General features: G+C 40.1%; 1 protein-coding gene across 2 annotated transcripts in view; it reads left to right on the top strand.

Moving 5' to 3' along the window:
- The window catches only part of ghra (growth hormone receptor a), a 39,288-nt gene that overhangs the window by 9,719 nt on the left and 8,880 nt on the right, over window positions 1-20,689 (top strand). For both annotated transcript variants that reach the window (XM_042421628.1, XM_042421627.1), the window contains exons 2-4: window positions 7,310-7,431; window positions 19,686-19,815; window positions 19,991-20,160. In XM_042421628.1, the coding sequence (XP_042277562.1) occupies window positions 7,314-7,431; window positions 19,686-19,815; window positions 19,991-20,160 (418 nt within the window). In that variant the 5' untranslated portion in view covers window positions 7,310-7,313. The remainder of the gene's footprint in view (window positions 1-7,309; window positions 7,432-19,685; window positions 19,816-19,990; window positions 20,161-20,689) is intronic.

Below are 20,689 nucleotides of genomic sequence, written 5' to 3'. Positions count from 1 at the left end.
ATAAAGGTTTAGCAGATCTCATAGATTCTCCACCAGCCATCTAACTTAGCTTACAACCTTAAGCTTGCTATGAGGTTCCTTGTTTTGAGGCACCCAAATACCACATACTACAAAAACCACAATCTTGCAGTTTCATTGCATGTTACACTGCACAAGATGGATCTAATAAAATCTTGGTTATGATCTGTGTCAGAATGAACAAAAGCAATTGTGTGCAATGACTGTACAGTGAATTGTAGTGCTATGATGTAAATACAGAAAAAACAAAAAGAAACATAATAGTATATGTAAGTAAAGATATATCATTAACTCATATCATCCCTCTGTGCTACTCTCATATTTTGAAAATGCAGCAAAAGAAAGCCTCAGCTGTAGCGCTAACACAGGTGTGTTGTTTGGGGTTTTTTGATGTTTTTTTTTTTTTCAAAAATGACCTGTTTATTCTTTGCCAGAATTTTGATGTAGGCTGAATTTGGTTTCCAAGGTTTAAAATCTGATTACAGTTTGGGATTGATGACCAAAGATCTCACCACGTTTTTCCCATAATTGTCTACTTTCATGTTTGTCCGCCCAAAAGTGTTCAGTGTATTGGAGCCTTTATTTGAGGCCATTTGAAATGTGTTTAGTCTAAATGATCTCAAATTTTGGGTTTCAGAGTGTCTGACTCCCTCTGAGGGGCTTTGTCTGTGTTGTTTTTATCTACAGTGACACGTTACCACTGCACTTACTTCAGCCGGTACCTCTCACACTCTCTGTCTGCCTCACACTTAATTTTCTGTGGACCAAGCACTTGACTGCACTCAGTCAGCCATCACGAATGTCTGATATCACTGGAATGTTAAAAGAGAGACAAAAAGATGAAAAGAAAGAGAAACTTTAAAGGTTGATTAGAATTATCGTAACCTTGAGTCACAGGTAAACACCCTTGTCTCTTATCTTGAAGACAGAATGTGTGTGTGAATGAATGGTTTCCACAGATTGAGGTCAACAACTCACTGAGGGTTGTAAGTCAATGGCGCTGGAAGTAGGGAGTTCAAGGGACAATTGACCCACCTCGCTTTACCCTTCTCCCACATTCTTTTTAAGTCACAAATCACTTGATCCCAAAAATGCCTCTATATTGGAACATTTAAAAGGCAACCAGCCAGTCAACACACACATTTTAAAAGTTCACGTGAATTGGTTAACTCATGATATCGCATTGAAATGACAGGTCCAAAGCAATTGAGGTGCTCCCCCCACAGTTTATTTAAGCTATTGTAGGCTATAAACGACATTTTCACAACAGCATGGCATGTTGATAATTTGCAAAGTTGAAGCAGTAAGAAAGTCATGTTTTTTTCGTTAACATTCCTATTGCCTGCTTGACGTTACTCAGCCACAGAAGTGTTACTGTCCTGTAAACTCATAGTTTTGGGTAATTGAACAAAAAAGCTTGTATCTAATCCCACAAGCATAGGCGGCACTATTATCACTGAAAAAATCTAACCTTCAACAAAATCATGATTTTTGGGGAACAGTAACTACTGGCAAACAGGCTAAGCCTTCCCTAAATTTACTGCTGGCTATTGTGCAGCCTACACTGCATACTAGTAAAGCTAAAATGATGAAAATGCATGTCAGCAGTACAGTGGTTGAAAAGACAGCAACACTTTATGTAGCCCCGAAGTTAGCAACAACCTGACCAGCCTAGCTTCATGTGGACTGACCTTTAAGATGGACCAACTACTCTCATTTACGTTCCTCGAAGTTTTGCTCAGCAAACAACCCCATCACCCCCCCGGTCTATCTACCGCTACACACACACACACGTACACACACACACACTTTTTGGCCTCCACACTTCTGAAATTAATCCGGCACCCCTGTTGTGAATGTAGTGAGTCATCACATCATGGGGTCATCATCTCATTCAAGGCTGACCTCCTTTTGCTGTGTGCATTTCTTAGTCAGAAATATATGTATTTGTATAATCATGTTAATGATGTGTAACTTCAGTGTTCACATGCCTTTCTCCACCCAAAAGTAAACAGCTGCACTCAGCCGCATAATTTCTACTTTGCTTTTCAGGTTTTTCAGGATGTTAAGTCAATAACCATGGCTTTTACTAAATTACTATGTAAGCTGATCTCAGATATTTAAACTTACCTTTGTGCTCAGTAAGAATAAGAATAAAAATAGTTGAATGTCATAAACCATAACACTGATGTAGAAAGTGTAAATTACCCTTACATATTTAATTAAAGGCACCCTGTGGACTTTTCTTGTAAACAAATGTTACGTTTACATTCATAGTTTCTCATCAAAAGTCACTGTGTGTATCCTTGAGGCCTAACAAACCCTTTGAGTGCATTTCCTTCCTCATTTTTGTTTGTTTGAATATTTAAAATCATGCATTCTTTACATCTGTGTTTGCTAGCTTACAGCCTTCTTTTTCACTGCCTTTGTTTGTACATGTCTAATCTTCATTGCATGTTACTGCCACCATCTGTTGATCAATAGAATAGGATGACACTGATGGAAGGACTGTGTATTGCTTCCATGTGTGTATTCTTGCATGTGCACAATACAAAAAATACAAACTCACAAAAACATTGCTCCACAGCACTACCAGTGGTCAAAAACCAGAGATCCAAAGATCTGCTATTATGGCCTTTTTTGACTAATTTTTATAAATACTGAGTCAATTTTAAACATATCTGTGACATTTTATTCACCAAAAGTTGTTTACATTTCTCTTAATCCATCTTTCCTTAGAGCCTAGATTCCTCTCTGTCCTCCAGCAGGCGGTTTCGGAAGCTATTTACATAAAATCACCACCATTAGTGACCACCTACTCCGATTGACTGGAGGTGTGGCCCCCACCTTTCACCCTCAGCCAATCAGATTACTACCTAATGAATAATGCAAATTCCCTTATGCCGCATCTGGCTGCAGCTCCAGATGTGAGACAGTGTATAGCGGTCTATGAACCAGTGCCAATTACTTTTTCCTGCAGCTCAGGGTTATGCCAAATCAAACCATACCAAACCATGTTGGTTTTGCCAAACCAACATTCCAAGATCCAAAGATTATATTTACAATGCAAGCAAAAGCAGCAAATTATCGATTTTAATCATTGCAGATCTACTTCTCCGACGAACTTCAGTACAGAAATGAAAAGAAAGTCAGTGTTTCTGAATGACCTTTTACCTCCCTAGCTCCAGACATATACATAAAAATAAACAAGGTAAATAAGTTAATTTACTCTATAAGATAAATAGTGGCCACTATCTGGGTGGACACATGTGAACACAGAATATCAGACACCAGACACTGCAGTCTCTCTGTTTTTGGCTGGACTGCAGGAACCAGCCCTAGACACAGAATTGTCTGTGACTGACTGAGTCACTGACTGAGTGATGAAGTTACACCATTGGTCAGACGGCTGAGTGTTGGAGTTTCCCCATTGGCTGTTGCTCTTTCAAAATGATTCAGTGCTAACAGTTTTCTATGACGTCATCGGAGGACGTTTACGGCACTTCCAGATTCAGGTCGGCAGGCACTCACCCTCTCAGCGGGACTGAGCAGCCCTGAGTGTAGCTCACTTTCTGTGGGACTGAGAGTGAGCGCAGCCCCGAAATAATTTTTAAAACACACACTTACCGACCACAGCGTCTCATATGGAGGCTCCGACACTGAGAGCACCAACCTGCAGCAGGTCCGCGGACACAGTCGCGTTTCACATTGTGCATACTAGTAAACAGGGTGCTATAGTAGTGTGAATAAATCACTTTATTAAGTTTGAATATTTTTTCAATCAGGCGAGAAAGTAACCATATAGAGTCCCAATATCCGGTCAGTTTATCCAAATAAGCCAGTTTATGTCATGTGACATTTACGTGAGAAGAGAGGATCTGTGCGCAAGTTACATGCATCTAGTGTCTTTTCAAAATAAAGCACTTCTGTATTCATAGTAAATAAAATAAAAGCGATATAACAAATACATTTATGAATGCAAACTTTGAAACACACTGTATTGGGGTCATTTACACTTAGCATTAATGATTAACTTAATAATTACTGCATTAAAACTATTTTTGGGTTGTGGGTAAGTGAAATAATATATAAAACACATAAAAAATAGCCTAAATCTTCACTCAACCCTTCTTATAACACCACCATACAGCCAAAATCTGGTGTACTGTATCATAATTATTTTAATGTCTTTCTTATGTATACAGCACCTTGAGTTACAATTACTGTATGAAAAGTGCTATATGATAAACTTAAACTTACATAAAAACAAATATCTGAAAAATGCTTGCAATGTCCGAGTCTGATAGTAACCAGGCGACGCACAAATTTAAAGCATTTCATACACAGTCCAGCCATATACTGGAGGAATCTTAAACTAAACTTGGGCTTGCAACATCACTATGTGTTTGTGTGTGTGTTTATGCTTTTCTTTTGGAGCTATAGAAGGGACTAACACAGGGATGATGTGACCTCTCACTCCCTTCCTTTTTCTTTGGCTTCACCCTTACACCATCTACTTGTAACCTCCTCCTCCCCCCCTTGTCAGCGCCATTTGAAAAAACACAAATGATTAATAGAGATTTGAAGAAACATGGGAGAGGCATGACACTGGTGGTGGGGTGCCAAGTCAAGATGTGCATCTACGTGTGTTGAGTATTTGAGTTTGCCTGTTATATGTTCATGATGCATGCTTGTGTGTTATGTGTGTGTGTGTGTGTGTGTGTGTGTGTGTGTGTGTGTGTGTGTGTGTGTGTGTGTGTGTGTTTTAGGGCAGAGGTAGTGGGAGGAAGGTTGACCACAGAGGCCTTAAATGTTTACAAAGGGACCCCAGGGGGCTTGACCAGACCCTCCCTCGTTTCTGATTGGCTTAGGCAGCCTTCCCGCAAGTCTGGGAGACTGTAATTGGTTGAGAGGAGGAGAGGAATGGGGGAGAAACGTGCATGAGATGAAGATGGAGAATCAGTCTTGCCAGGGCTTTCATAGATGCTTTCAAATGGGAAAGGGGGAAACTAAAGTTAGGATTAACATGAGGCCACATGTTGGAATAGAGGGGCTGTTTTTTCTGCCCTGTTTTATTGTACTTGGGTTCCTCAACTGATTGAAAGAATGTTTTGCCTTTGGATTAAAAGAGAATGTGGGGGGAAAAAGAAGAGCTAAGAACCTTAACACACCCAGATTCAAAAAATGGTGTTGTAGCTTTTGACGAGGGAGGAAAAATGGAAATGATTTTCATTATGATTTAGAATGAAATATTTTTAAACCAAAATGGGGAGTGCGAGAAAGAGGGTTTGAGAGGATCTGAAGACAAACTCAGGCAAGATGTCAAATGCAGAAAATGAGAAATAATTGCTTTTAAATGGAGCATTTCTGTCAGGCCAGATGAGCATATTGCTCGACAGCTTTCTACCATGAATTCTTGCATTGTATAACTTGGCCTGGCATGGCCTCTGGACACTTGGAATTCAACCACACTTAGACTCTCTCTCTCCCTCTCTGTCTCTCTCTCTCTCTCTCTCTCTCACACACACACACCCTATGACTGTTTACAACATTTATATTGATGGAAGATTTTTGTCACTGTGCTATTCATTCATGAAATTTGTTACATTGTGACAAACGTATATTGTTACACTGTGAGCAGTATAGTTTTACAACCCGCAAGCAACAAACTATTGATGTAAGTTGCAAACTTGCAAATGTGTTTAGTTTCTCATTTTTATGTGAATGGCACAATGTGCCTGCAGTTCTAATCCAGAGTAAATGGATAACTTGGGTACTTACTGTAAATATATACCACCGTTAGGTATGTGCTGTTATATATGAACATTGGCCAGGCATTTTTTTTCCCCACTAGGTTCTTGCATGACTCTATTCAAGCATCTTGGACTTGAAAATGTGCATGAGGTGACCACATTATTGCTCAGTAGTTATCACTCTGTATATGTAAGTAACAGTGCTATAAAATAATCTTTTAGCTCGCTATTTTTATCTACAGAGCCCAAACATGTGTTTTCCTGTGAAAAAAAACAAAACAAAACAAAAAAAAACATATAACTACAGTGTGCTATACCAGCATGTGATATGCTGGTATAGTACACTGTAGTTATATGGCTATAAAGTCCTCTGTCCTTAAACTACACAAGAAGTCGGGAAAAATTTGGCAGCTCTGCCCTCAGAGACATAGCCTCCACGTTTGGGGTTGTTGGCTGCCCAGCAAAGTTGTGGAGACACAGCTGTAAATAGCCAAGGGTGCGGACAGAGTTTGGTCTATATTTAGAGGTTGGAATTGACTGGTAGAACTTGTTCGCCAACACCAGCTTATTCTCCAGGAAGATAGCCATTCCTATTTCGCAGACCTAATATCAAAAAAAAATAAAAAAAATCTTATTTTAGATGTAGGTGGATGGCCTGGAAGAGAGAAGCGGTCACCCCATTTCTGTGTTAAAGGTTTTGTTGGGAAATTCAAGTCTATTTTTCAGAGGGGGAGTAAAGCTCAGGGGAAATGTGACTGTGTTGGTCTGCAGTACAAATTTTGCCAAGAACATTAGATATTTAGACTTTGTAGATTCTCCTCCATTTTGGTACAACATGTGACTGTTAAACACCAAAATCCAAAGCCACCTATGCCTTGATAATGCAATTTTGTTAATCACTGTTCATAAACCAGAGTTGTGTAACATAGACCAGAGTACTGTTTAAAGAAAAATAGGCCTGGCATCACTGACTGAGTATTAAATTTTAAAATTTAAATGTTAAATATTAAAGATTTGGTGCAAAGAGGGTTTAAATAAGAGTGACTTTTTGGATTATGTTTGACATTACTCCTTTTTCAACCATATCTCCCTCTAAACTTTAGATATGTCTGAATAAAATAATAACTAAGGCAAACTCATTCCAGATTGTGATTGGGATTGTCTTTTGTCAAATAAAGACTGAAAATTTATCAGCTTGTAGGTTGCACAAAAACAAGAATGGACAAACAGCACAAATAAACGAAAAAAAGGTGCTTCATGCATGCAACTTTAAAATGCAGCAGCAGCAACCTAGCATGATAATTAATTATGCCCTGTCCCGTGTTAGGTTTCACATACACCAGCTGAAAATAAGTGGCAACCACAATTCGTGCTCACAGGGCAGAGAGAAAGAAAGAGAGAAAAAAGAGAGAGGAAGGAAGAGAGTAGTGAGGGAAGGAGGGTTTTTCGCATGGGCATGTCATCATGGAGTCCAACTGATAATTATAATCGCTGAGTCTCTGTCCCTCTCTCATTCTCCCCTCTGTCTCTCTCTCCAGCATCATGGCTGTCTCACCACCCTCCTCCAAACTCCTTCTCTTACTCCTCATTTCCTCCCTGGGCTGGCTGTCCACTCCAGGATCTGCATTTATCATGGACCGGGACCACATGACATCATCAGGTAGGTTACTGTTGTGTTAGTGCTTTGTATCAGGTCAAATAAGCAGGAGAAATACAATTATGTGGGTCTAAGTCTTCAGACAGTTTATGCATCTCTCTACTTGCAGCTCATCAAACATTAACAGATTCAGGTTTTGCGCTCAACATGCTGTTGACACTTGTTATCACGTCTTATGTCAGACATCAGTTGCAGAATGCTGTGTTTGCTCAGATACATGTGGAAAGGTTCAGTGTTGAGCAAACGCCGCACTTTCCTGATTTGGCCCGTCAGACAGGCTAGTGATCAATAGAGCTAGGGTAAATATATGGTTGGGGCTTCTCTGTCAAAGTCCAGGGACAGGACGATGCAGGATGTTCAGCCAGCTAATCCAGCTGTCACTGAACCATTTGAAATAATTAGGTGAAAGAATGCTGTGGCTGAGAAAATAAGGCCAAATTTCAATTCTGATATAATTTACCATCGAACCACTAAAATCCCTGAAGTAATAGGTGGCCAAGACAGGAATTTCAAAATCAACTATGCTGTATTTTACTGCATAATTTCCACAATTGATGCTCAAAGTCACAATCACAAAACTGACAAAGCGGCGCCGTGTGATGAACTGGCATCTTCTCTAATGGTTGAAGCTACTGCAGCTGGAATTAGGTGAAAGTGTGCAGCCCTGCAAGCTTGGCCTGGGCCAAGAAAATTCCTGTTTATTTAAAGTCTACCTCTGCTAGAGCAGTACATGATTAAAATAAATCTTCAAAGTTGAGATACAACAACTCTCAAAATCAATTCTGCTGTTAATTTGACAAAACGTGTAGATAAGCCACCATTTGCTTGTACGTAGGTCTGGTTAAGTTTGCATAAAGTTAGATGTGAATTGATTATTCAAAATATTTGACACATGCACTGTGGATTTTTTTATTTTATTTTCATAGGTACAACCGTGCTTGAAAACTATGTTTCTTTCTTTCAAATTGTAATGGTGGAAAATCTGGCTATGGATTTTTTTGTGTGTGTATCTTTAAGTTGAGACATTGTTGGTTTTGGTAAGGTTTATGGTGCAAAAAAATTAATTAGTAGCTTACCTGCATACACAATGGACATAAATAACACATAAAATATACTAGTGGTGAAACAGTGAATTGATTATTTGATTGGCAGCGAATCAGCGACTATCGTGATGAATGTGTTGATGAGTCATTTCAATTCTTTATCAAGTAAATTTACTAAACATATCCTGGTAATGACAGATTTTAAATTGTTGAATAGTTCGATGTTGTTAAGTTGTTCTTTCTTTGATCATCTTGGCTCAACTTCATTCAGTTCCAGTTAAAGGAACGTTCAATTTGAATGCAAGTAATGGCACTGATAACATTTGGCAACACAATAAAAGCCGCCCTTGAATCTTGGCAAGTCTCTGTCTTGCCAGTATATTCATAGGTGCATCTGCTCATTGCCATTAAGAAGTGAGCCAGACAGAATGAGACAGAGACATGAGAAATCTCCAAACCATCTTTGGGCAGCCTGTCTGGCCGGTGCAGCACTTGTTGCCAGAATGGAAAGCATGCACATTACCTGGAGAAACACTGCGGGGAATTTTGTCCATGTGATAGGGGCTTTGATAGAGACCCTATTCAAATGGATATACTGGGTACCTGCACATATACCCAGCACTTTTAAGTTATTTTTTAGTACTCCATTTGCATTGGTACTGCCTTTTATTGTTGATTCCTTTCAAAAGGGCACATGAATGGCAGGACAGATGCTGTTTGTGTGATTATGGAAAGCTGTGACCTAGTTTAAATGTCAATTCAGTTATTAATAGCATTTTAACAATTTAGTTCCTTCATATTTTTTGCAACTTAAACACTCACAACCTATTTCATGCAGCTGACATTTAACGCAGGTTTTTCTGGTTTAGGGGTTTAACCTTTAGGAGTGTGCGACTTTGTAAACACTAAAGTTAAAGAATGTATATATCAATGTGAAGTTAGACACAGTTTTATTTACATCCTTAATCAGTGCACACCTTTACTTGTGAGTGACCAATAGAAGCGTTGAAGCAAGCATGTGGTCATTTTGTCATATTTGATGGTATCCTTGAGCAGGATAATGAACCAATATATATTTCAGTCAAATCGATTGGCGTTTCCCAAGTGTGCTTCTTCCCTCTTTGTGTGAGTTTTGTGAAAAACGGCTGGAAATATTAACGCTAGCTCCCACTGCAGAATGCCAGCTCATCTCATCTTCCTCTGCCAAGTAAAGACCAAGTCCACACCCTACTTCTTTTCTGTTTTTTGGTGGGGCTTTCCTTAAAGAGAAATGTTGCAATCGATAATGCTATTTGTTGACTGGTTAATGTTGAAGCCCCGTATTCAGATCCAAAGATCTTTTTTTTTTTTTCATAGTTTTGGCAAAAATGGTCTATGGTGCAATCTACCATTTCAGGGGAGTCAGAAGTTCACCAGCTAGTTGGTTAATCCGTGTTGAGAAAAATAAATACCTCAGTGGGTTGATGTGGCACCAAACTTTGGGAACATTGCTTCAATTATCATGTGCTGTGAACATATTGTTCTTCCTGCTCTCTGCTGTTTTTGAGTGTTGAAATAACACAGTTTGGCCCTTCCAAACTAAAATAATTCTGGTTCCAGTGTTGGCACCAAAGCAGCCAAAACAAATTTTGGTTGTAAATCAGCCCTTCTTCTTTTCCTGTTAAACCATGAGCTGAAGTATATACAGTATTTGTGAACATGCTGAAAGCATTTCCATTTGGATTAAGTGATTATGGGCCATGTTGGCATTCTGATAAGAAATGAATGACTATAATTGGTTTTGGCAGAGTATCAGATTTTCTCAGTTATTGCCATGCCTTACGGTCATGGTTTTGAAATACAGTCTGTGTTGAGTAGAGGAAGCAAGGAAGCATTTTTGTTTTTTGTACAGTGTAACATAATGAGAATCACACTTCAGAGTCACAGATACTATCCTGATAAGATACTGCCACAGAGGTGTGGTAACACATGAGGGCTACAGCAGCTCCATCCCTTATGTGCTATTATGTATAAAATGGGGCCAGCCAGTAACATAATAGTGAAATTATAGATATAATTTGATGATATTCAAATGTAAAACTGTACTGTAAGTGAATTAGTAAAACTGCAGAGAGTCTTGATCTCCATGTCTTTGCCCTCAGGCCTTTTAACCCCATCTGACTTTGTATCTGTTCACAAACTGTAGCAGATGTCTTTATCAGGTTTACATTACCATTCTGATAAGCTCTCAGAAAACCGCTGATAACCATGTGAGGTCAAAGCATCCAACATTCTGACTGGTCCACCTCCTTCATTCGTTGAAATGATGTCAGGCGAGGACTGTGGTAGCCCTGGTCTTCCTCAACAACCGTTAAAACATCTGTAAACACAAAGCAGCCACTGATAGCATGAGTAAACACACACAGCCTGTGCCTTTCTCAAGCTCGCCACTGTATAACCTACGATCCTGACACCACTTTCTTTTTACACTGTCTATATTTGACATTTTACCTACCACTTCCTCTCAGATGCATCTAGTATGTATGATGCAGAAATCATTAAATCTCGTTGAGTAGGTCAGTAACAAACGTGGTGCTTTTAGGTTGTTTTTAAAAACCATTTTGTAGTTCAACTCGGAGAACTAAGAGGCTTCTTGGAATTCTGTGGGTTATACTGTGTCTATAAAATGTTTTAATATCTGTTGTCGAGCCAGCCACATAACAAGCTGAGAGGAGACGTTTGGAGACGCTCCTGTATATTTAAAGGCTTACCAGAGTGATTATAGCCAGTGGTAGTCGTTTGTCTTTATCTGTCCTCACACACACACACACACACACACACACACATACACACACACACAAACACAAACTTACACACACTTTCTTTTTCTTCCCTTAAACCTTCACTGAGCGTCTGCCTCTGTGTCCCAGGAGGACTTGCTCCACAGGCCTATACATTGATCCGGTTGAGTGAGGCTGTGTTCTTGGCCACGGAGGTGGTAACCAGTGGTAACCGTGCAGAGGTTTGGTCCGCCTGGCTTGTACACACAATCTACAGTTACATCTGCTTCAAAGACGAGCAGTGGGTGTGTTTGCTCTGAGCAGAGAAGTTGGGGCCATGTCTGGGATATGCTGTCTGAGGTTACACACAAAAGAGGAAAGTTAAAAAGCAGGAGAGAGAGATGCATACTGTAAATGGTGAGACGTAGGATACATGGTTGGACAATGGAGACATTTTCTGTAATGGAAGGATCACTGTAAAGAAACATATCCTGAGTCTAAAGGCACACTGTCGTTCCCCGTTTTGTTTGCCTTGTTCACGTGCATGGCGACGCACGTTCACATGGGTGACGTAATACACGTTCCTGGCAAAGGTTTCACACTATTCCACTGATCTTTACAGGTGGAAATAATGTGCCAAGACATGCAGAAATGTGCCAACAAAGGCAGGGAAGAAGATGACTGCAGTTTAGTTAATATAAATGTAAACAATGCATGATTCGAACTTGGAAATGGATTCGATATGTTTGTAAAACCTCCTACACAGTGTGTTCTGGTGAGCAACACTGAAAGTAAACACAACTTTTGTTTGTTTACAAGAAAAGTCCACAGGGCACCTTTAATAAAGGTGAGTTTGAAGGAAAATGTTTATAAGCAGCAGGGCAGACTGAAGAACTTACAGATTCTTTTTCCATAGGTAAGAAAACCTCAGAATCACACTCACATATGTAGTAATGCTATTCCTCCTTAGGTTCAATCATACACCAAGACAAGATCAAATCAAATTCCAACACACCATAACACTAGTTCACAACATACACACAAACTGATGTGAAAAAATGATAAAGAAAAAAAAAGAAGAAATAGAATAAACAATACAGCATATAGCTCATGAAAAAATGTGGCTCTATACATCACCCTATTCTTTTTGCAATGCACCTGTTCACAGTTCTATATAAATTTGCATCTACTAGTTTGCCTAGTATGGTAATCATGTTCATTTAAACTAAAAGTAAGTTGTTTGTGTAAGATTTCTGGCAACTTAACAGAAATATTGAATGTACCCTCATGTCTATATTGGAGCCAGAAGTCAGTTAGCTTAGCTTAGCATGAAGACTGGGAAACAGAGGGGGAACAGCTGGCTTGGCTCTGCCCAAAGGTAATAAAATCTGTCTGCCAGAACCTCTAATAACCACTAATTCACACGTTATATTCTCGTTTGTGTAATCCGTACAAAAACCATGTAAAAACTACATTTTCCATTTTGTGGGGGGTACAGTGCCCAAATACCATTTATTGTTCAGGAGGAGGAAGCTGGGATTCAGACCAAAAACAACCCTGTACTAAAAGTGATGGTACTTGTTTAAATGTACAGTATGTGTATTGTTGTGTTATGACCCTGGCTCAACAGAAGCAACATAGAGGAGTCACACCACACACCCGCACACCTATGATTTGCAAAACAAAATTTTATTGCAAATAAAGCAAACAAAAGTCAACAAAAGACAGAGAAAGTGGTGGCTGGTGGCAGGACTGCTGATACTGGCTGCAATGTGAGAGAGAGAGTAGGTGGAGCTTGACAGGGTTTTTAAAGGCCAGCCAGCAGGTGCCAGAAATCAGGGATCAGGGATCATGGAGGGAGGAGTTCCAGGTTACCTGAGAAAACACAGCACAGTGCAGACTCGGACATAACAGTTGTGTTCACTTTTGTTCACTCGTGTTAATTCTCACAAAAGAAGTTAGTGGAATAGCAGCTAGCTTGGAAGTGACATCAGCGCTTTGGCTCTCTTTAGGAGCACAGTTTAGACTGACATTATGTAAGAGGTAGAGAGGGTTTTGTTGGTTTATGTAGTTGGAGAGTCAATTATAATAAACACCCATTTTGACTCATTGCTAAGACGGGGATTTCACACTCTAGTGTGAAGCCACACAGTTAGGGGCTGAATTTAACATGTTGCCCTGTGTCCCATGTGAAAACATCTGACAGTCTGCTGTAGCGTTGAGGGCGGCGTAGTGGAATAAGAAAGACAAAAAACACAGAAGGAGAGAGAATGTGTAAACACACAGTATGTGTGTATGTGCAGGTTGCCGTGCTGTACGCCAGACTTGACTGCTCATCTATATTTACTCTCACTTGGACATAATATGACATAACTAAGCCAATACTGCGAGCTGTAATGGCATTAGAGGAGATTAACATCATTAGTTGAGGCTAATAAATTGCTGGGACCAGAATAAGCTGACTGGGTCAATGCATGGTTAAACACACCAGATTGTGTCTGTGAAACTTCAAAGCTTTGAACACTGACGGGAATCATGATGGTCAGATGAAGCGAGAACTTGTCATCCTGTGGTCGGAAGAAAAGCCATAGGCTCTGTTGTGTGACTGGGAGGAAAGGCCGGAGGTATACAAGGAATTGGACAATGGCACTTTGATATTCTTTGTCGGTTTTTGTTTTGGAGGTGTAAGTTCAGAGTGTGTGCACGTTTGTGTGAGTCTGTGCACTTATGTGTGAAACCGTGTGTGCATGTTGGAAGTTATTTATATCACCTGTTTACATTCCCTTGTTTGTATCTTGTTGCAGTCTCTCACCTTTCTCCCCTTCTCCTCTGCCCCACTTTTCACCCTTTCCGGCTCTATCAAATGCTACATGGCCTCCCGACTCAAGCACAATATGATGGTTTTAATTTTCCTTCCTCCTAGAAATTAAATGTATAACTATGGTAGAAGTATGGAGGAAGCATGAAATCAGGAAATGCCTGTATGAATTCTCAGATTTTGTCCCTTGCAGCTTCTTATCCTTTCCCTCTTCTCATCTTCTTCTTCTTTCTTTTCCCTTATCATCCAAGACATGTTGCCTGTGGAAGACAAACGATGCCGTCTGCTGCAGATGCATAACGCTTCAACTGGTGTGTGCTGGACAAAGAGCGTGCGCGCGCGCGTGTGTGTGTGTGCAGTGTGTGTGTGTGTGTGTGTGTGTGTATGGTCTGTAGTGCGGGGATATAATGTAAGACTTGGCATGTGCAGACTGACAGGCACTTTTACTCTCAGTACAGTGTCAGTTTGTGCTGCCAGTTTCTCCATCTGGTTAACAGAAACACACACATAGACTGATGGCACTGCAGGAAGTCATGTGGATCATCTGGCACGGGTGCTACAATGGCAGTCAGAAGTCGGTGCTGGACAGTAGTTCCAAATATGTCCGAAATTTACAACTTAACTGTTCAAAAGTGATGCCTGGTTTGAAAAAGATTTCATCTATAAGTAAACATAACATTCATTAATTACATTACATAGCAATTATGTGCAAGATTTACCTTAAAAGAAAAGACTATTCAAACATAACTTAACATTTTACGTTTCCTGTTAGGGTTAAATTGAGACTTGCAGAGGCAACTCAGCTTTGAGTGTTGTGTAATTGTGTTTACGCAGTCACTCGAGAGCAGAATATGAGCTATGTGAGTAAAGCGACCTGGGACAACTGGTTCCAGTGTTCAGCAGCCATGCACGTGTTCTCTTCAAGCATAGGGCAATCAAATCAATTATCTGCTAATACCACACTCAGAGTCCATATAGTGTGTACGTGTGTGTGTGTGTGCGTGTGTGTGTGTTTATTGTAAGTAAGAAACAAAGCTCCCCAAGACCTGCACAGTCCCAAAGTGGACTGATAGATGCTTTAAAAATAAATGTGTACCAAAGTGCTTTACGATTAGGAAAGCAACCACAAATGTAAAATCTTTTCTTCATGTCCAGACAGCGCTTCAGCGGCAGCACTCTGCACTAATTGTAGAAAGGAAATACCAGTCTGAGAGAAACAGTAGTCAAGTCTGGAGGGTATTACTGCAACTTTCTCCAGATCAAATGGGAGTAGGAATTAGCTAATTTTAGACGGTAATTATTTTACTGCAAGTGAAAAAAAAAGAAATTATAAATTATACATTACAACAAAACTGATGTCTTTCAGAATTTCAGTAGGACATATTTTTTAAAAAGCACTGCAGTGATTTCATAAAGTTGAGGGAATGGTTAAAATTGATCTTGTAGTGGCTGAGATATCCTGGTTTTAGTCCCTAGTATTGATTAGTGTCCTAAAAACCTGGATCCTACACTTCCCAGAATACAACTCAATAGCATCCTTTATTAGACTTTGCTTTGCTGGTAAATGTCAACATCTTTGAAACTCCTTGGCCCCAGTTGTAAGCATTATGATTAAAAATTTCTAGTCTCAAAGCTCAACCTGAGATTTCACTCGAATAATATTCTCAGAATTGACAAAGCTCCCCCCAGAGCCACAGAAGACATTAACTGTTCTCACGGGCTTTATCACATAAAACAGGTTTAGTGCCTCTTCAAGTTTCATCTGTTTTGCAATGAGAACTAATTTTGTACCTCAGTAATTGTTCATAGTGGTTGCACATGTGAAGAAAAAAGTAACAGATCTAAAATTGAACCCTGAGGGACACCACATGGAATGATTACCTCTTCTGTAGCAGAACCAGTTTTAAACATAACAATATCTGATAATAAGACACTAGATTTGCAAGTTTTAAACTGTTTTTTTTGTTTGCTTTTTTAAAAACTTAAATTTTATTTTTCTAGTACAGTTTTGATACAATTTCATTTTTCATAATTGTCTTTACAAACTTTCCTGCTGTCTTGACATCTATTCAGTTTTGCAGGAGTGAAAGGGTCAAGGCTGGGGAGTATATTATAGTGTAATTATATGTATAATGTAAGAGAAAGGATGTGTGGGTGTATGATTTATATATAAATATATGGGATGTAGATAGTTTGAGATGGCATGACATGGGTTTTGCATAAACGGAGTCATTGCAGGACTCCACCTCTTTATAAATTTGGGCCTTTGGAGCCTTATCGCATATGTGATTTGCACCAACTCATACAGTTCTCATACAATGTTTTTTTTAACAGCATTTCTATTTTGCAGTCAAAAACTTCATGTCGGTGAACAGCTTTGAAAATATTTCATCATAACCACCTAAAACACACATTCACTCTCTCTGTCTCTGTCTGTCTTTCTCTCTTCCTCCTCCTTCTTCCCTCTCATCTCCTCTCTTTTGAAGCGTTATTAACCTCAACACTGACTTAAATCTGCAAATGAGCTGGAAACGGTGGTAATTTATAGCGTCATAGCCTCATTTCCCTCGTTCATGACCATCAACCATTTCACAATATGGTAACTGATAAAGCCTGGTCGCACCTTTCTCGCTCCCTTTTTAGTGCTGTTTGCCAGCTGGCGCAGAGGCCGGGGAAAGAGTGCTTTATTTAGGCTTTTTAGTGGATTTTAAACCTTAATGGCTAAAGCTGACATTGAGGTAGATAAGTGGTTTCCTAGCTCCTTTGTATGGACTGCTGAAGACAGGACGTGAAGCTAAGAGCTGTTTATCTGTCTCGACTGAACACACAGCCTAGGAGGACCAACGGATACATATGGACAGTCAGGATGAACACACGAACACACACACACACACACACACACACACACACACACTTACTTACATTCATTTCCTGCAGACTTACCCTAACCTTAACCATAACCACTACTTGCCTAACCCTAACCCTAACCTTAACATAACCAGTTACCCTAACTTTATACTAAGTCTTCACCATAAAATTCATGATTTATGTTAAAGGGACTTTCTTTTTTTACCCATAAGGGCAGAGAGTCTCCACAACATGACTGTGTAAACAGATTTACGTCCCCACAACATGAGTAATACCTGGTACACACACACGCACACACAAAATTAGGTTTCTTCTTCCAGCCGAAGGCTTTCAACTGCGGATCACTTAATGGCAGCTGGCAGGTACAGGCAGGATTTAGCTTCTCATCACTGAAACTCTGTGATGGTTATATATTAGTAAGTGTAGAATATGGGAGAAAAGCCAAAACAGAATTACCAGCAAGTGCATGGCAGATAGTCAACATCTAGCTGTCAAGATGTTACCCTCTGGGTTGTGAGCCAGTTACAACTTGCAACAAATCTTTTGCTTTTGTGTGTTCTGAAACTGTACATCGGGAAAGTTATTTTTTTTAAAGCAAGTACAGTATATGATGAAGCACATATATACTGTAAGTTCTGTATATCAGAGAAGAGGGGTAAGAAAAGAAGTATGACAGTCAATATTGGAGTGAGTGGGTGAGAAAGAGAGACTCTGGGAATAAAGTGAGAATGTGAGTCTCTCCAGGTGTTGCTGCACAACCTTACACCTCTGACACACTTTGGAGTCATCTCCCATCCAAATCCGTGTTCAAAAATGCAAACAACTTTTTAAAAAATGTCTTTAACCTCTCACCTTTACCAGCAGGGCTGCATTCGTTATGGAGAGGTTAACTTTCAAAACTCTTGACTACAACAGCAGTTGTGAGATGACATTCAGAAATAAAGTTGGTCTTGTTATGTAAGTAATTGTATATGAGCAACATTTTAGAATGACTTCTTATGTAATCTGTGATGTAGTCCTGCTGTACTTCCAAGCTCTCCTTTGCATCCACTGTGTGCAGAAAGCCCTTTGATGGTGGCAGCTGGAATTTGTTGGATGGGGGAGGGAGGCAGAGTTGAAATAGCAAAGCTCTGGGAACCATGACAATGTGCAGAAGATGAAGGGTGGGAGGGTGGGAAGGTGGGAAAAGGGGCAGAGAGGGAGAGAGCTAGAGGCACAACGGCATAGGAATGCAATGACTTATGAGGTTGCACTGGCATCAAATAGAAAGTAAGCAAAGTAATCAAAGTAATGGTGTATATACTTTGTGAATAAATAATGAGTATGTGCCAAGGGTTGGGCTTGTTTGTTGAAGGTTTGTTGTGGTGTCTGTGGTTAAAGTGTTCTTATATTAACTAGCTCCACCTAAGAGAAAGGATGCGTGCTGGTCAGGTGTGTGCCTGTGTACACATACTGTGCTAGTGTACTGTTTTCATTCATTTCATGTACCTTGAGTAAGATTTAGCAGCATTCTTTGAGTCTATGTGGAGATCACTTTTGTCTGATGTTCATAATGTATTATCATAAAACAAAAGTGATAGTGTTCTGCTCCAGTCCATCTGTCTTTAATTCCTCGCCTTGTGTTGGGAAGCGTGTTTATGTTCTGGGTCTGCGTGTTGGTCTGTGTTTATGCTGCAGCCAGTGAGAAGAGAGCGCTGCCAGAGCGGGCAGAGCAGAAATCAATGATACCTTCAGCTGCTTATTTATGGTTGCACCAAACCCCAGGACTCTCAGCTAGATGAGAAACGGGCCTCCGACAGGAGAGGGAGGCGGCGGGGCATCAATGATGAGGAGTGACAGGATGCTGAGGGAGAGGTGGAAAGGGTTGAGTCAGGGCCTCGGGGTGGGGCAGAGGAGAAGCAAGGCGAGATGATATAAAATGTGTAAGGATAGATCTATAGGTCATAAAAGGCATGGTGACTGAAATTCAATGCAATTTAACTCCATCTTCCAACAAGTTGTTTTTCTACTCACACATGCATACACACATAGGTTTACAGGAAGCAGAAGTCAATTTGAAATTTACATAAACTGCCAACTACAACTTAGCCTTATCTCCTGCCAGCAGAAAGTGTTGCCCCTGCTGCTCATTACATGGCTTTCATCAGGGTGGTGTGTTTTTCTGATAGCAGCTGGCAGCGACAGGTAGGTTATTAAGTCATTACTGACCATATGTGATGCTAATCAGTGTAAGGTGTATGTGCAAGTATGTTAAAAGACAGTAACATGGTATGCTGACAGATTTGCCAGCTTGTGAAGGTGAAATGCTTCAAACATCATGTTGTCATGTCACATGCTATAACAGCTCTTTGTGCATAAATAAGAAAGGATTACACACAATGTCCTAAGCTTACAACCAGAACCTTTTATTGACAATCTGGAGCATAAGTTGTAATTGTGTTTTGGTGTTATTATTTTGTATTTTGGCATGTTCCCTCACTTTTACCTTGAAGTTTAGGTTGGATTGCAGGCATCTTACTCATGTCGACTGTGAAAAAGTGTCTGTTGTTTGGTTTGTGTAGCGGCGATCATGGTTTAATGAGGAGTAGGGGGTTATAGAGGTGGGGATTTTATCAATATCGTTGCATTGATAAATCTAAACCCCTGTCGGGTTCATGGAGATCAAAAAGGTGATTGATCAGCTTAGTGCAACCTGAGAGTGAGTGAACTGTTTGTCCATTCTCTGATCTTTTTTTTCTCTGTCTTTGTGTTTCTCTCACTGTCTCTCAGCTCCCCTTGAGCCTCATTTCACAGAGTGCATATCGAGGGACCAGGAGACATTCCGCTGTTGGTGGAGTCCAGGCAACTTCCAAAACCTGTCCGACCCTGGAGCACTGAGAGTCTTCTACCTTAAGAAAGAGTGAGTCTGATCACCTATTTTACCCAGAGAAGTCCGAGTAGTGCAAGTTTTGCAAGTGGCAAATGCTGATTCTTTATTAGCACTTTACGCATCTGCATACAGTATGTGTGTGTATTTATATGTGAGCCCTTTTGTTTATTCTTCCCTCCCTTACTTTATTGTTTCCCTCCTTCAGCTCTCCCACCAGTGAATGGAAAGAGTGTCCAGAGTATATCCTTTCAAACAGGGAGTGCTTCTTCGATGTACAACACACATCCATTTGGATCCCCTACTGCGTGCAGCTGCGCAGCCAAGACAACGTCACCTATTTCCAAGAGGACGACTGTTTCACTGTGGAGAATATCGGTTTGTTGCAAATATTTCTTTATATGTATCATGATTTTCTTCAACACATCCAGTGACTTGAGAGAGAATGACAATCCTACATTGCATTTTCAACAGATTCAGCTCTGTACAACATGAACTAGCATAATGTTTTCCTCCATTTGTGGAAATATCGGTACTGGCAGAAAAGGATTTTTGCAGATTTCTGAGTAAATGCATTCAAACAGAAAGAATCATGAAACGCATGGCAGAGGAGAAACGGTGATGTGAGTGTGCTAGATTACCTGCACAGAAGGTTTCCAGGGAATGGCACTTGCGGCTGTATATCGGCTAAACCACAGCAAGTGTCAGACACACATTGTCTACATGGTAAATGTTTTGATGTCTGACGATCATTATTGTACTAGGACTGTAGGAGATGCTAATAGATACTGTATTACCACATGACAATGCCATGTATCTCAATGGAGAAACATATGTTTATTAGCCTTCTTCTAGTCTCCATATATACATACATGCATTGATTATCTGCATTTTTTAAATGTTGTCT

This window comes from Thunnus maccoyii, chromosome 9 (assembly GCF_910596095.1).
Source record: "Thunnus maccoyii chromosome 9, fThuMac1.1, whole genome shotgun sequence".
In the NCBI taxonomy this organism is placed as follows: Eukaryota; Metazoa; Chordata; class Actinopteri; order Scombriformes; family Scombridae; genus Thunnus; species Thunnus maccoyii.
The sequence above is the reverse complement of the archived record's forward strand: the minus strand, read 5'-3'. Positions and strand labels throughout refer to the sequence as shown.